This window comes from Colossoma macropomum, unplaced genomic scaffold (genome assembly GCF_904425465.1).
Source record: "Colossoma macropomum unplaced genomic scaffold, Colossoma_macropomum, whole genome shotgun sequence".
Classification (NCBI taxonomy): Eukaryota; Metazoa; Chordata; class Actinopteri; order Characiformes; family Serrasalmidae; genus Colossoma; species Colossoma macropomum.
Genome location: NW_023495456.1, coordinates 488,135 through 504,421, shown reverse-complemented (window position 1 = coordinate 504,421; position 16,287 = coordinate 488,135). Strand labels below are relative to the sequence as shown.

The following is a 16,287-nucleotide window of genomic DNA, read 5'->3' as shown; positions in this document are numbered from 1 at the left end:
CATGAGGCTACGTGACACCCACATAAGCTTGTCATGACAACTGACATAGACCTACATAAATGTTTATGAATGCTCTTTCCAACAGACGTCAACTGTCAAAAAATGTACTTTAGCTAACTCTGATCAAAATTGGCAAATATAACCTTTACAGCAAATGATGCCTGTTGGAATAAGCAATTATTAACATTTATGTAGGTCTATGTCAGTTGTAATGACAAGCTTATGTAGGTGTCGTGTAGCCTTATGAACCCTACCCTACAGTAAAGTGTAACCAAATTATCCTTAAGAAAATAGTTAAGAAAATAATTCTTAAGATTTTTTTTGAAGAATAACACACACACATACACACAGGGAATCGAACCCAGGCACATCTTGCTGTGAGGCAACAGCGCTACCCACTGCACCACCGTGCCACCCGATTTTCTTTCTCAAGACACTTTCGTGAATCCGGCCCCTGGTTCCTATCACCGCCACTGTAAAGAAATCTGAGTCTCTACAATCAGCCATTTCACGTGAAACCACCTTGAACAACTATAACATCTCAATGACTAACCTGCAGAAATTTTGAAAAAATTGGTGGAATTCCCCTTTAAATTCCCAACAAGAGGAACTCTATCCATTAACAGATGTATAAATAAACAAAAATAACTCGACCTCACAGTGAGTCCTGCTTGTACCACCCTGACAGGTTAATGTGGTAGTTTGCAGCTGTAATTACCAAAAACGCAAAATGATTTGGAGTCTGTCTTTCGCTTAATCCCAGAGGGGAGCTGTGACTGTAACAGTAAATGTAGTGTTAATATGTTCACAACAGGAGAAGATGTGGGTTTAACACCATCTCGGTAACCCCTCAAGTGCAAAGACCCCCCATTTTTGGCCTCCACGGTCCCTCTGGAGACACCACCGCCTCCTCTCGGTATAAAAGTCGATGAACTGACTGCCGGACAGATCACACGACGTCTGAACCGCTTTAAAAGACGACACGTTTCTAAACCAAAAAGCTGAAACGCTCTATACATATGGACACTATGGACACTGAAATCATACATGTCATATACATATACACGTCCTGGGAAGGTCTGTTGCCATGGCATCCAATGGCACACGCTAGATGAGCAAAGAGGGAGTGGGCTTCTTGCCAGGCCACGCCTCCTTGGCGTATTTTTTCTTGCGAGGTTCGTTGAGCGGTTCGGCCGTGTAGGCTCCCGGGGCGGGGGTGGGATTCAATATGGCGGGGGGCTGCACCGTGGTCGGGGAGAGGTCCACCTCGGGGGCCGGGTTGGGGAAAGGAAGCGGTAGCCCACCCAGCATGGCGGAGCCTTGGGCTCCGGCCCCCTGGTTTCCTGCCTCGTGGCTGGTGGGGGGCAGGTCGCCATAAAGCCCCGAGCTGAGGGGGAAGTTCTGCATTCGCCGCGCCACACTGTCCTCCAAGCCAAGGGTGCCGTGGCTCTCCAGCTTCTTCTTCTGTGGTAGAATAGATGAGAACAGAGGGTGACTAAAGTGCTGGGTTGAATAGTTAAATGGTTAAGATGTAAACAAAGTCATTCAGAGTTGTTTGCTGGTGGTTCTAGAGTCAGAACTGTTCACAGCAGTGGTGATGGGAACCAAACGTCCACCTCTAAAAGCTCCCTCACCAAAAGTTATTACATGAAATGGTTATAAATACACTGCTTGATGTCTGAGACACTGTTCTATGATAGTTTTGTGATGCAGGTTCACTGGTGGTTTTGGACAGTAAAATCAATTATGCAGAAATTTTGAAAAATCTGTGGAATTCCCCTTTAACAGTAGTATAAAGGGTGTGAAGATGTGTTATCGCTATTGTGATTAATTACACAACAACACCCTTTTCTTAGTACAGCATGGGTATCATTAGTACTTCCAGAACGCTGAACAGCTGATTTATGTAACTGTTATTTTATTATTTTTATGATTATTTCTCCTTCCAAAATAGTTTATTTTGGCATAGTTTAATTTCTACATTTTTCAGATGTAACTGTGTGCATACAGTCATCTTTCATTCATGTCTGTTCCTGTAAAAAAAATAAAAAATATTGTGACACATATTGTATATTGTGAAAATTACTTCAAATATCATGAGGTTTATTATCATCCACTCTTGTAGTTGTAGCGACCCCGAATGACGACTGGTCAGGACAGGGCAACACCCACTGCTCCACCTCTAGCAGTCTGAAGCTGAACCATTTTGACTCTGAGCCAAAGTCCAAACCCCATTTCACCTCTCGCTCCTACCACTTAGCCCTACCCCTCTGTTTTGCATGTTCACGTCTAGGGGTAGGTTGTCCCGATTCTTGTTGAGATAGAGGGGGAGGGTGAAGTGTTGGGGCTACATGACCCTCCAAACTGAGGATTTTCAGAGACTCCAAACAGAGAGTTATGAGAAAAAAAGAAAAACCAGCAAGATGGAGAACAAGAGACCAAAGAAACCACAAATGTGAGAATTTTCTCTGTTGAAATATACAATAACCATCGTATTATCTTAGTTTAATATTGTTTCAGTGTTTTATGGTCCTTTTCTTCATAACAAGTGTAAAAAAATCACTAGAAGGATGCTGATATCTCTGTAGCTAGCTAAATTTCCCGTTCCTTAAATTGTGAGGCAGTTACATTCTGCCACCTCACCATTTAAGGTGGAACAGGAAAATTCGAACAAGAAGCTGGTGAATATCCGACTTCAGCTTCGTATCACTGAAGAATTAGGGGTGGGTGATAATAAATAACTGCCCCCCTCTTTGAAGATCATATGATGCCCTAAATGTAACTAAAGCCCAGCAGTGAGGAGCTGAACTTTACCCTCCTCTGCTGTCACTGCAGACTGGCAGGGTCGCCTACAGAGCAGCGCTGGTAGCTGTTAATGAAGTGATGCTCTTTTTATTTGAGGGTCCCATTTTAGAGGGAAGATTTCAACCAGTACCGCATATAACTCAGTTCCATGCAGCAAGGAGACACTCTAAAACAAGGGGTATGGGTAACAATAAGAAAAAGGATTGCGCCTAAATTTGACCACAGAAAGGCTATTACTGGGCCCACAGGATTTTTGACAATCCAACAAATATAGGCTGTTCTTTTTTATTTATTTATTTTTTACCTTAATTGGAACGACTGCGGTCTGCACCATGTTTCTGAAGCGTCCTACAGACGGGTCGACATCCTCTGAGAACACAGAGCATAAAAGAGAGTCATCTCGATCAGCAACACGCCAGAACACGAACAGGATGGAATTAGGAAGATCAAGAACATCTGAGGATCACGTCACAGCAGCAGCCAGACAAAATAATTAGGAACGTAACAGTGTGTGTTCAATTGTGTGTGTACCATTACATCTTGTGGCCAAACTGAGACAAGACCTTGCTACATACTATTACTATTATTATTATTATTATTATTATTACTATATTCTTAAGATAATCCTTTATTAGTCCATATTAGGGCAATTCACAGTGCTACAGCAGCAAGGCACTCAAGTAGTAACCAAAGAGAATTACTATTATATTATTCATTTATACATACTATTATTTGAATATTTTATTGCAACTGTTATTTGATGTTAATTATTTTTACTGTTATTTTCTAGTAAATAATTAGATTTTTCTAAAACTTTAGTTTTCTTATTGTTTACTATCTAAGTTGGGTCTTTTACTTCATTGTAAAGTTGTTTTTATTATATATTTTATTGATATTTTATGCCGGTTTTCTATTTGAGCTGTTTTTTTTATTATTATTTTTTATAAATCTTTCTGTCTTGATTTTCTTTTGTTTTAGTTGTTAAATTTCGTTTCAGCTTTTTCAATCCCTTGTAATCTACTCAGCACAACTGTAAATGAGGGTCACCCTCAATGTACTTCTGAGTCAAAATAAAGGTTAATTGATTGATACTGGGACACAAATAGAGTCTCAGTGGTGGAAACTAGACTGACTGCAATAAATGAAATGAGGGCATTTTTTTAATAATCTATAGAATTAATCAATTCTGTGATAGTGATTAAAATACTGAATGTTCTACCATTTATTTAGCTGTTTACGCTAAATAAATTTAGCAGTTTATTAGGTCCACCTCACTTTTTTATCAGAAACACCTACCACACAGCTCCAGTATACAGTACTGTGGAAAAAGTATTTGCCCCCTTCCCAAATTCTTCTGTTTTTGCATATTTGTTACATTTCAATGTTTCAGATCATCAAATTGCTTTTAATATACAGCTGTGAAACTAAGGCATTAAAATCTACCTGGTCTAGTCTGGAAAGGGTTATAAAGCCATTGAGGCTCTTGATCTCCAGAGGACCACAGTGAGAGACGTAATCCACAAATGGAGAAAACTTGGAACAGCGGTGACCCTTCCCAGGAGTGGCCGGCCTTTCAACATTTCACCAAGAGTGCATCGATGATTCATCCAGGAGGTCACAAAAGAACCCAGACAAACATCTAAAGAACTGCAGGCCTCACTTGCCTCAGTTAAGGTCAATGTACACAATTCCATAATAAGAAAGACACTGGGCAAAAATGGCACCCATGGGAGAGCTGTAAGGCGCAAACAACTGACCAAAACCACTGACCAAAAAGAGCACAAAGGCTCGTCTCACATTTGCCAAAAACCATCTAGACGACCCCCCAAGGCTTTTGGGATAATAGTCTGTGGACTGATGAGTCAAAGGTGGAACTGTCCGGAAGAAATAGGTCCCGTTACATCTGGCGTAAAGCTAACACCACATTCCACCATAAGAACATCACACCAACAGTGAAACATGGTGGTGGTAGTGTGGTGGTCTGAGGCCGCTTTGCTTCTGCAGGATCTGGACGACTCGTCGTAACTGATGGAACCATGAATTCTGATCTCTTTTAGGAAACCCTGAAGGAGAATGTCTGCCTGTCAGTTTGTGACCTAAAACTCAAGCGCAGTTGGGTTATGCAGCAGAACAGTGATCTGAAGCACACAAGTTCACCTCTGAATGGCTTAAAAGAAAAAAAAAAGTGGCTGATCAAAGTCCAGACCTGAATCCCTCTGAGATGCTCTGGCAAGACATTAAATGGCCAGTTCATGTCTGAAAACCCTCCAGTGCCGCCAAAGTAAAACAATTCTGCAAAGCAGGGTGGGCCAACATTCCTCCACATTGATGTAAAAGACCAAAAGTCATTGCAAATGTTTGACTGCAGTTGTTACTGCTGAGGGTGGCACCACCGGTTATCACATTTAGGGGGTCAACTACCTTTTCACATGAGTGATATCGGTTTTGAATAAATCTTTATCTTCAATAAATGGAACGATCACTTAAAAGCTGCATTTTGTCTTTACTTGTGTTGTTCTAAGTTAAAATTGGATGATCTGAAATATTTACATGACAAATTAGCAAAGATAGAAAAATCGGCTGAGGGGCAAATACTTTTTCACAGCACAGTAAATGCTATAATCTCCAGCTGCACACCTACAAGGCCGACGAGTGAGGAAGGGATTTCTAATAAAGTGGCCAGTAAGTGTACACAGTTTGTACCTGTGCTGTGCCTGAGTCAACAGTCCTCCTTCAAACTAATATCTGGTCAGTGGTGGTCTTATGGTGGTCCCTTTCCACTGCTGGACGTCTGATGACTGTGTAGATGTAACTACACCTGCAAAGTGAACCTGTATGGCAGGAGTTTCTGATAAAATGGCCAATAAGTGAATGTCCAAGAATGCATGTGTACACACACCTGGGTTAATGATCTCCTCCTTTTCGCTGAAGGACACTCGAGAGTTTCTCCTTTTCCTCTTTGGCCTCTGGATGTCCAGGTTGCCCTCCTCAATGGCGAGGGTGGAGATGCGCTTGTTGTGGGCCGTGTTGAACTCAGTCAGGTTCTGGATCGGGGAGTTAACAGAGCTGACAAAACACCACACATTTGACGGGACTCCCACAACACATCAACAAACACATCCACCCAAACTCACTCTCTTAGGCCCAGTCCCATTTCAGCCCTCACCCCTAACACTTAGCCCTTTGCGCGTTCACGTCTAGGGGTAGGGTGTCCCGATTCTTGTTGAGATAGAGGGGTAGGATGAAGTGTTAGGGCTACATGGCCCTCCAAACAGAGGATTTTCAGAGACAAAAAAAAGAAAAACTGGCAAGATGGCTGCACAAGCGACCAAAGAAACACACAAATGTAGAATTATCTCTGTAAAATAATTACAATAATCATTGAATTATCTCAGTTTAATGTCGTTTCAGTGTATTTTGGTTCTTTTCTTCATAACAAGCATAAAAATCATTAGTAGTATGATGATGTTTTTGTAGCTGAATTTCCCGTTCCACCCTAAATGGTGCAGCAATGGCACCTCAGGCGTCAGAACTGCTGCATCATTTAAGGTGGAATGGGAAAATTCGTACAAGAATCTGGTGAATATCTGACTTCAGCTTCATATCACTGAAGAATTAAGGGTGGGTGATAAAAAAATTGTCCCCCTCTTTGAAGGCATATGATGGTTGCTGAACTTTACCCTCCAATGTTCCACCTTAAATGGTGTAGCAGTTACATTCTGGAACCTCAGATGTCAGAAATGCTGCTCATTTAAGGTGGAACGGGAAAATACAAACAAGAATCTGGTGAATATCTGACCTCAGCTTCATATCACTGAAGAATTAGGCGTGGGTGATTATAAATAATTGCCCCCCTCTTTGAAGGCATATGATGCCCTAAATGTAACTAAAGCCCAGCAGTGAGGAGCTGAACTTCACCCTCCTCTGCTGTCACTGCAGACTGGCAGGGTCGCCTACAGAGCAGCGCTGATAATAAAGTAATGCTCTTTTTATTTGAGGGTCCCATTTCAGAGGGAAGATTTCAGTTCTAAAGGGGAAGGTGACACTCAAAAACAAGGGGTGGGGTAAAAATAAACGGGATTAGGCAATTTTTCTGCCTAAACATACTAGTGCAGGGCAATATGGCAAAGACACATCACAATAACCCTGAAGGCCTTTTTCAGACACAGTCAATAGCCCAAAGTTTAGTTTTAGTGAGGTTTGATAAGATGAAACAGATATAAAACAGGCAACCAGCAATTTCCCAATTAAACAGGACAATCTATGTGGTCAATAAAGATCTACGCACGATAACCTCACAACGGAGGGAAACCAAGTGGTGGACAGAGATAAATCTCTTTTTAATGAAATATGCAGCTGTTCAGTGTTTGGGGAAAACATTTCATTGTGATTTTTCAGACCAGTAATGTGACTACAGTTCAAATTGAGATTGTTTTCAATAAACTAAGGCCTGTGGGCCAAAGAGACTAGAAAAAAATCCAGGCTCGAGCACTAAATGTAAAGTCCCAGACTGCCAGTTTGTTCTGGTTGTGTGAAAACACATTATGTGGATGTTCTGCTGCTTCTGACTGGCTTCTGATTGGTCTAAGTCATCCACACACAGATCAAGCTTAGTGTGTGTGTGTGTGTGTGTGTATTCAATAAGATTAAATTATCTTTGAATAAGATTCAAAAAGTGGTGAGGCGCTTAGGAACCAATCACATACCAATTGTAAGAGGGGGTCACAGAGTTTCTGACTGTCAGTCTGGCAGTGAACCTCCAAAGCTCAGAGCATTCGTCGTTGGTAACAACAGTTCCAAGAAAAAGGGTCACGCTGTTATCTTCCATTAAAATGCAACTTTTGCCTCTTCTGATTTTTGATTAAGTCACTGTGCACCAGCAGGCGACAGCCACGTTATACTCAATTTATTACACTGTAATTACTCATGATAATCTCTCATATCACCCACCATTAAAACACACACAGCATCAACCTTACATCAAGCTCTGTCTCCTCTTCTGGGAGCCCCAGCAGTCCTTTCAGCTCTTCATCCTCCACCCCACTGTCTCCTGTGGCAGCGCTGGGCTGCGTCTGGGGCTTCTCCCTCAGCGTGTACACCCGCGTGGATGCCCCGAACGACATGGTGGAGTCGATTGGCACCTGCTGAGGTTTATGGGGCTCCAGACGGATTCTGCCCAAAAAGGTGCCATGAGCTGGAAGGAGAAGAAATGCAATCACCACTGATGTGTAATACAAACTCCCTACAAATCAAATGTACACAGGCTTTCCCCTTCGCCATAAATATAGTCGTCAAGGCATGTTTGGTGTCTGAAGTCTGTTTTTTAATTTTGCCCTGGAGCTACAAGGCTGATGGAAGACACCCAAAATTCTGTCTGAGTGACACGAACGTGTGCTACATGAGCCTCGCAGCTCCAGTACAAAACAAACTTCATCATTCTGCCATCCATTTTGTGACTAAGTATCAACAATTTAAATATGCAGAAATTTTGAAAGATTGGTGGAATTCCCCTTTACTGACTGGTCTTGTTAAATTAAAAGTTAAATTATATAAATAAATAAATAAATACATACATACATAAATAAATCAGTAAATAAATGCAACACCTCGCCTCCAAATAAATAAACGAACACGTAAACAAACATTTCACCTCCAAATAAATAAATAAATAAATGCCATACCTCACCTCCAAATAAACAAACAAATAAATAAATGCCATACCTGACCTCCAAATAAACAAATAAATAAATAAATAAATAAATGCCGAAAATAAAAAAAACAAAAATAAATAAAAGAACCAAACTTCAGACATCAAACATGTCTCAGCTGATGGACTACATTTGGGCTAAGGGGGGGTGGATGATGAAAATTTGATTTTTTGCTGAACTGCTCCTCCAAAGTAAACATAAAAGCATTTTTAGACACTCTGAACATCAAATGTTTCCAGAGTCTGTGACAAACTGGGAACTGCTTAATGCCGGTCTCACACCAAATGACAGAGAATTCACTGTCGCAGACAAATTTCCAACGTCAACAAAAATCATGAGAGTCCTGCTGGACACTCGCGGCATCTCGATCGTTTAGTGTGAGGTGGTCAGGACGGCTGTCCTAAGTCAGGCGAGAGAGAGAGAAAGAGAGAGCATGTGTGAGAGCCTGAAATCTCTGTAAAAAAAGGCAAATCTGCTCAACTTTAAAACAATAATTAAGTAATATTTCAGGTTCACTGAGTGTAACAGTGATGTAAGGAAACGTTCAGAGGACTTTAAGAACGGCTTTATTGAAGAAGCATCAATGTTTTTTTTAGTTTTGGCTCTCTGTTACAGTGGTTTCTTATTTTGTTTTTTATAGTTTTGTTGCACTAAAAAGTTAGTTGCACGCAACTAAAAGTTGTTTTCAGAGTCTTTTCAAAGTCCTCTATGCTAACCGTCCAATAGAAGGCTTCAAAAAGGCTTTTAAAAGACTGAAGTCTGACACCCTCTCACACCTAAAGACCATTTTAGTCCCAGACTATGATTGTGTAAAGACTGGGGATCTTGCAGGGTCACTATTTGCACTATTTCCCATCATGCACCTGGTGGAAATATATAAGCAGAGAAACCCTTTCCTTCCACTCTGTAGTGGTGCAGATGGGAAGATACGCTGACTGGGTGTGTACAGATCTGGGCTCGGCCCAGTTCACTGTAGAGCTGTTCACTCTGGCAGATCATCACCCAGAATCTTTAATTAACCTGTAAAATGTGCAGCTACTTTTTTATTTAACATAAAGATTTACACACCAACACAACATGCAGCGATTCAGCACTGCTGACTGGATGTTATGAACTAAACTATCAAAACTAATAAACAAAATAAGAAACCAGTGTAAAAGAAAGTTTTTAAAAAAATGGAAGAAAAAACATCGATGATTCCTCAGTAAAGCCATTCATAAAGTCCTCTGCACATTTCCTTACACCACTGCTCCACTCAGTGAACCTGAAATATTAAAACAGATTACATATTTAAGTTAATATGATTAGTTAATATGATTATTGTATTAAAGTTGAGCAGATTTGCCTTTTTTACAGAGATTTCAGGCTCTCATGCATGCATTCTCTCTCTCTCTCTCTCTCTCAGCTTTGGCACTATTTGCATGAGTCAAGACTTAAAACTTGCGACAATGTCAAACATGGTTTATTTTGTCGCAGCGTCAAGACGAGAAAAAGACTGACCTAAAACAGCCGTCCTGACCACCTCACACTAAACGACTGATTTCACTGTCGCACACAAATTTCCAATGTCGGAATACGTTCATGAGAGTCTTGCTGGAGTTGCGTCGCACTTGCGTTACGCACATTGGAAATTTGTGTGCGACAGTGAAATCGCTTGAAAAGTCGTTTGGCGTAAGGCCGGCATAAGTTGCAGCTGATGCACGTTCAAGAGCAGAACAGGACAAAACAGATCAACAATCCTCTAAACATGACTCCTGTTTCTAAACGTCCTCCTCAGTGGAGACACTCACTGCTGTTGAGGTCGATGAGAAAGACCCTCTTGAGGTGCCGGTGGTAGACGAGCGCCGCGTGCACACGCGAGCACGACTGGTGGTCTATCGTGAAGTCACAGTGGTCCGGGTTTCTCCCAAACAGGTAGAACTTCTTCTCGTCGATGATCAGTTTCTGGAAATGGAGAAGATCAAATGCTCTGATTCAGGTGGGATATGAGACGATATGAGACGCATGACAACGACTGACAGACCACGATAAAAACGTCTGAGCTTGAGCCACTCATCTTCGGTGAGACCAGCCCCTCCAGACCAGATCATCGCAAATCCTTCATAATAACTGCAAGAGATTGCGAGTTTGACGGATCGCTGACTTATTTCAGCGTAAATGTGTCTGTTATTTTAAGCTTGTATCAGTTCCACGAAGCCTTGAAGCCTTGGTTACTGGAAACTTTATTAATAGAAAGAAGTGTTTTTCTTTTTCAGACACTTCAGTGTTTATTTATTAGTCACCTCAGTCACAAACAGTGTAAATAAATAAATGAATGCCATACTTCACCTCCAAATAAATAAATAAATAAATAAATAAATGCCATACTTTAACTCCAAACAAACAAATAAATAAATGCCATACTTTAACTCCAAACAAACAAATAAATAAATAAATAAATGCCATACTTTAACTCCAAACAAACAAATAAATAAATAAATAAATGCCATACTTCACCTCCAAACAAACAAATAAATAAATAAATAAATGCCATACTTTAACTCCAAACAAATAAATAAATAAATAAATGCCATACTTTAACTCCAAACAAATAAATAAATAAATAAATGCCATACTTTAACTCCAAACAAATAAATAAATAAATAAATGCCATACTTTAACTCCAAACAAATAAATAAATAAATAAATAAATAAATGCCATACTTTAACTCCAAACAAATAAATAAATAAATAAATGCCATACTTTAACTCCAAACAAATAAATAAATAAATAAATGCCATACTTTAACTCCAAACAAATGAAGAAATAAATGTCATACCTCACCTGAATGAATAAATAAATGCCAGACCTCAACTCCAACTAAATAAACAAATGAACAAATAAATAGGTATGTAAACTAAATAAATGCCATCTCCCACCTCCAAACAAATAAATAAATAAATAAATAAGGGTAAAAAGTGTAAATATTGCTGCAAATACTGATAAAAGCCAGGGGGAAAATCGAGCATTCTGATGGACAACAATCACAAAAAAAGGCTGCGGGAAGCTGCTGGGATAGAAATATAACAGACCTGCCTTCCCTGAGCAGGAGATACACATTTACAGCTAAAAGTCTCTCCAGGTTGTATTTCTACATCATTTCCTACACAAACTTCATTTAGGATGAAAGAGACTCTCAGCAGACGAGAACAACTGATGTTTCCTTCTGTACCAAATTCCAAAAAACCTATTACATTTTTCAGCACTCACTGAAATGAAGGTGTTAGTAGTGAGTCTGTGCTGCAGTAACAGCCTCTACTCTTCTGGGAGGGCTTTACACTAGATGTTGAACATTATTGTGAGGATTTGATTGAGTATTAATGGATGGTCAGTTCTAGGTCACTCTAACTCATCCCAAATGTAGTGGATGGAGCTCCATCAGTCCAGAGAACACAGTTCCACTGCTCCACAGCCCGATGCTGGGGGGCTTTTGACCCCTCTAGCCCACGGTAGGTGACCATATGTGGCTTTGAGTGTCTCATTCTAGTGATCAGTGTGTTTCTTTGGCAATTATACAAGCTGGGTCAGCAATGGGTGACCTTAAAGGGGCATTTCAGCCCAAAAAACGCTGAGTTAAAGAGCTGCGTTTTCAGATGTTTATTAAAAGTGAGCTCTGAGCTCGACTGTCTAATAAAAGCTGAACTCAGCTCCACAGTTTAGGAGCAGAATAACTGAAACTGAGTCTCTCCACGTTTTCTGTTTTACTGAAGGTGTTCAGAAGGTCAGAATCTGCAGATCTGAGATCATAAACAGACAGACGTTCAGGAGCTTTAAGGTCTTTTAGAGCTTTAAAAACCAGCAGCAGATCTTTAAACTCTCTCTAAAACGCTGCAGCATTTTGTACGTGTTGTAAATGTAGAGGATTATATGTAGATCTGGCAAAAACAAAGCTTTCTGAAATAACTAAGCTTTCATTTAAACTGTATCGATAAAGGATTCTTTACTCGAAGCTTTTAAAACCAGTGCACAGTACTGACACCTGGTGGTTAAAAAAACAACAGCGGCTATAATTCTGCTAAACCTGCTCTACTAAATCTTTATCTGCTAGTGATTTAAAAGTATGTAATTCGTTTTTTTAAAGCACTAAAGGTAATAAGCAGCATAAACATGACGCAGGGGTGTGTTATATGAAAAATATATAGATTTTTAGCAAAACTCTTAACAAACTCATGCATAAACTTATTCACATACAACTCTGCCCTACATAATCCTTCATAGTGAAGGTGGAGGCTTCATGTCCTCTTATTCTCCAAGGTATATTTTGGTTTGTCTATCTGAATTTACACAACCAAATCGTAAGGCAAATTATTCAGTAACTGCATGAAATAAATGTACATTTTTATTTAATTTTTTTTTGTAAAATTCCCCTCAAATTAACAGAACATGTTTTATGATACATATATTGCTATATGCTTAAAATTTACTGCTGAAAGACAAAAATCTTAGACGCTCTTTGTATTATTTTATAAAAATAATGTTTACAGAGCAGATCACTGAAGAGACGCCATCTGTTCATAGTTTATAGCCCAGATTTGTGAAAAATGGGTCGACTTTCAGTAGAAAATAAAATTGTGAGTTCAGCTTCTTTTATTATAAAGGCTTAAAATTACATCACCCATCTATTTGACTGGAAAGAAGACAGTTACAGCTCTAATACGACCCCCACCTTTAGAATGTAGCTTATGAAATATGAAAGTTATGAAGAATACGACGAAGTTCGTTTTGGGACCACCGGTGGTCTCAAGGAGTTGAAAAGGATATGTGAAAGCTAAAGTAAGATGTAAGTGTTGGGTTTTGCCATGAAACCATGAAAACCTGCACCAGTTCATTTCTGTTGGATCTGTTCCCAAAGCAGTCACATGGTTTTGTACCAAACAAAGCTTCAGCGGTCAGCGGTCACGTGTGTTTTTGGAACGTGAACCCAGCAACACTACAGTGCTTTAAAGTAAAGTGAGTTGTTCTGGTATCAAGTGTAACATCACTATTAAGATGTACAGATGTGAAGTACAGCTTTCTAACAGTACATAGCTTCCTTCTGCATTAGCCAGCTAGCCACTGTTTTTCAAAAGTTCCTCCCACCTTCAAGACACATCAACAGAAAGGAGCTTTCCTAGTCTTTAAACCAGACTATCTCACTCTAGAGCAGGAATGTCAACCACTAAAAGGGCCATATTAAAAAATCTCGGCAAACCCGTGGACCAGAGAACATCTGTTTCATTTTATTTTTAATTAACATTTTGGCATGGGGGCAGTCATGGGCTATGGGGGCAGTCATGGGCTGGAGGTTAGGGAACCAGCCCTGTGACCGGAAGGTCGCCGGTTAGATCCTCTGAACCGACAGTATGTGACTGAAGCGCCCTTGAGCAAGACACCTAACCCCCAACTGCTCCCCGGGTGCTGTAGATAGGGCTGCCCACCGCCCCGGGCAAGTGTTCTCACTGCCCCTAGTGTGTGTGTTCACTAGTGTGTATGTGGTGTTTCACTGCACGGATGGGTTAAATGAGGAGGTGAAACTGTGGGACTAATTAGGGTCATCAAATCCATAAACCAAACTGACCATTGTTTATTCAAAATACACAAAACCTTCAACAGTAAAATACAGGGACTTGTAGTAGAGTACAAGAATACCTGAAATATTCTAAATGTAAACGTCCCCAGGGGCTCAGTCTTTTAAACCCACCTATCTGCTTGAACTGGACACCTGGAATCCTTTCTTTGCTGCAGGTTCATTCAGACTTGGGCTCAGTTTCTGAGCTGCTGAGCTGACGTTCAGTGTTTATCCTGGCTGAACTGCAGCTGAAATGCATTTTGGTGATATGACTAATGTAGAACTGTGTAGAATTGTGTAGAACTGAGGTGTAACCCCTGTCCCATAGACTGTTGTTGGGGTAGGAGACTCAGAGCACACGTTACGTTGCAGTGCATGCTGGGGGCTGTAGTGCAGTGCACTGTTAAGCAAGCTAATATTAATAGAAAATGAAAACATTTCTGCAGGCTGGATAGGATTGTGTTGCCTGATCTGGCCTGCAGGCCTCGTGTTTGACTCATGGGCTCTAGAGACTCCTAAGGCACCAATGTAAGAGGCAAACTGATGTACTGAATGGTTAAATTTTTAATTTTGGCCAGACTGCCCCTTTAATAAAGTAGCTGAATCCACTAATTAGTGTGGATGTTTTAGGCATGTAGTGTAAGATGGAGCACTGGCCTCTAATGCAGAGTAAAGCTCCATGGCTGTTTTCCAATCTCACTGCTTGCCTGCTCAGAGTGCACTTAACCAGGTCAGTACCACTCTGCAGCACATGACTGACTCATCTAATGGATCTTACCTCTATTAACTTGTCTCCTTTAACCACATCCAAATGAAGCCCGGCGGGTGGTTTTCCTGCCCTAAAGCCAAACAGAAAAGAAGTTAAACAGACCTCTAATAAACATCAGAAAAAAATGAACACAGTTTTGTTGTCCATAGAGGGGAAACTCCACTGATTTTTCAAAAATTCTGCAAAATTAAATGGCCGAGATGTAAACAAAGTCGTCCAGAGTGGTTTGGTGTGAAACGCTCTGTTCTAGAGTCAGAACTGTTCACAGTGGTGGTGATAGGAACCAGATGTCCACCTCTAAAAGCTCCCTTACAGAAAGTTACTACATGAAATGGTTATGAATTCACTGCCTGATGACCGAGACACTGTTTTACAGTGAAGGGATACATGCAGGGCATTATGAGGCAAAATAGTCCCCAAAGAAAACTTTTTTTTTTTTAATTTTCCACTATTTTATCATCATCAACATTACACAAATACTCAGAAAACATGTAGGTTCACTGGTGGTTTTGGATAGTAAAGAAATCTGAGTCTCTACAATGAACCATTTCACACCAAACCACTCTGAATGACTCTGTTTACATCTCAAGGATTGAATTATTGAGAAATTTTGAAAATTTGGTGGAATTCCCCTTTAAGCACCCATGTAGGGAGCTGTTCATAAACCTATAGGTTTGCTAGGACTTTGTATGTTTGTTTATATGCAAACTAGCATTGCAAAAGTTTATTCTGCGTCCAGACCTGCAGGATGAACCGTCGGGGTGTAAGAAGGTAGAAGCTTCTTATTCGAATTGTCCGTTCCACCTTAAATGGTGCAGCTGTTCCATTCTAGCGCAGGTAGCAACTTACAGGCGCCAGAATGCGACTGATGCATTATTTAAGGTGGAACGGAAAATTAAAAAAATAAGCTGGTGAATAAAAAGCCAACTTCTGCTTCGTCTGTTACTTTATTTATCTGACAGCATGTATGAAGCACAAACATTTCAGAAGCAGCCAGCTGACTAGAAAAGCAGCTAAAACAGCTACGATGCAGATTATTGCACCAATGTATGGGCTTATAATACTCTCGGTGCAAGCCATAACTGCAGTTATAACTATATATAATAATATAGACCCGTAACACGACGTCTTTGCAGTTTATAACGGACACACTGTCCTAATCTGCAGGCTTACCATGACGGGCAGTCGAAATGGGCTGTGTTTTTGCTTGGATTCGCCGCCATCTTGGCTGGCTTGGGCTCATGAGCGGCGCGGAATGGGCGGGGCCACCCGCTGGCTGACTGCCTTTCTGGGAGGTGTAGTTTCTAGAGCATTCTTTGTAGTTCAGCTAAGTTTGAGTCAAGTCACGTCAAGTCAAGAGGCTTTTATTGTCATTCCATCTATGTACAAGTACACAGTGGAGTGAAATGACGTTCCT

General features: G+C 40.5%; 1 protein-coding gene across 2 annotated transcripts; it reads right to left on the bottom strand.

Annotated features, from left to right (window-relative positions):
* Nucleotides 1–302: 302 nt before the first annotated feature.
* On the bottom strand, nt 303–16,112 carry ppp1r8a (protein phosphatase 1, regulatory subunit 8a). Of its 2 annotated transcripts, XM_036562613.1 has the most exons (7): nt 16,044–16,112; nt 14,880–14,940; nt 10,304–10,457; nt 7,785–7,999; nt 5,705–5,849; nt 3,110–3,174; nt 993–1,464 (listed from the first exon to the last, which is right to left on the bottom strand). In XM_036562613.1, exons 1-7 carry the CDS (start codon nt 16,091–16,093, stop codon nt 1,108–1,110), a joined length of 1,047 nt encoding a protein of 348 aa, XP_036418506.1. In that variant the 5' UTR covers nt 16,094–16,112; the 3' UTR covers nt 993–1,107. The 2 variants fall into 2 exon arrangements, with proteins under 2 accessions (XP_036418504.1, XP_036418506.1); XM_036562611.1 differs by lacking the exon at nt 3,110–3,174 and having other exon boundaries at nt 303–1,464.
* Between the last annotated feature and the right edge of the window lie 175 nt (nt 16,113–16,287).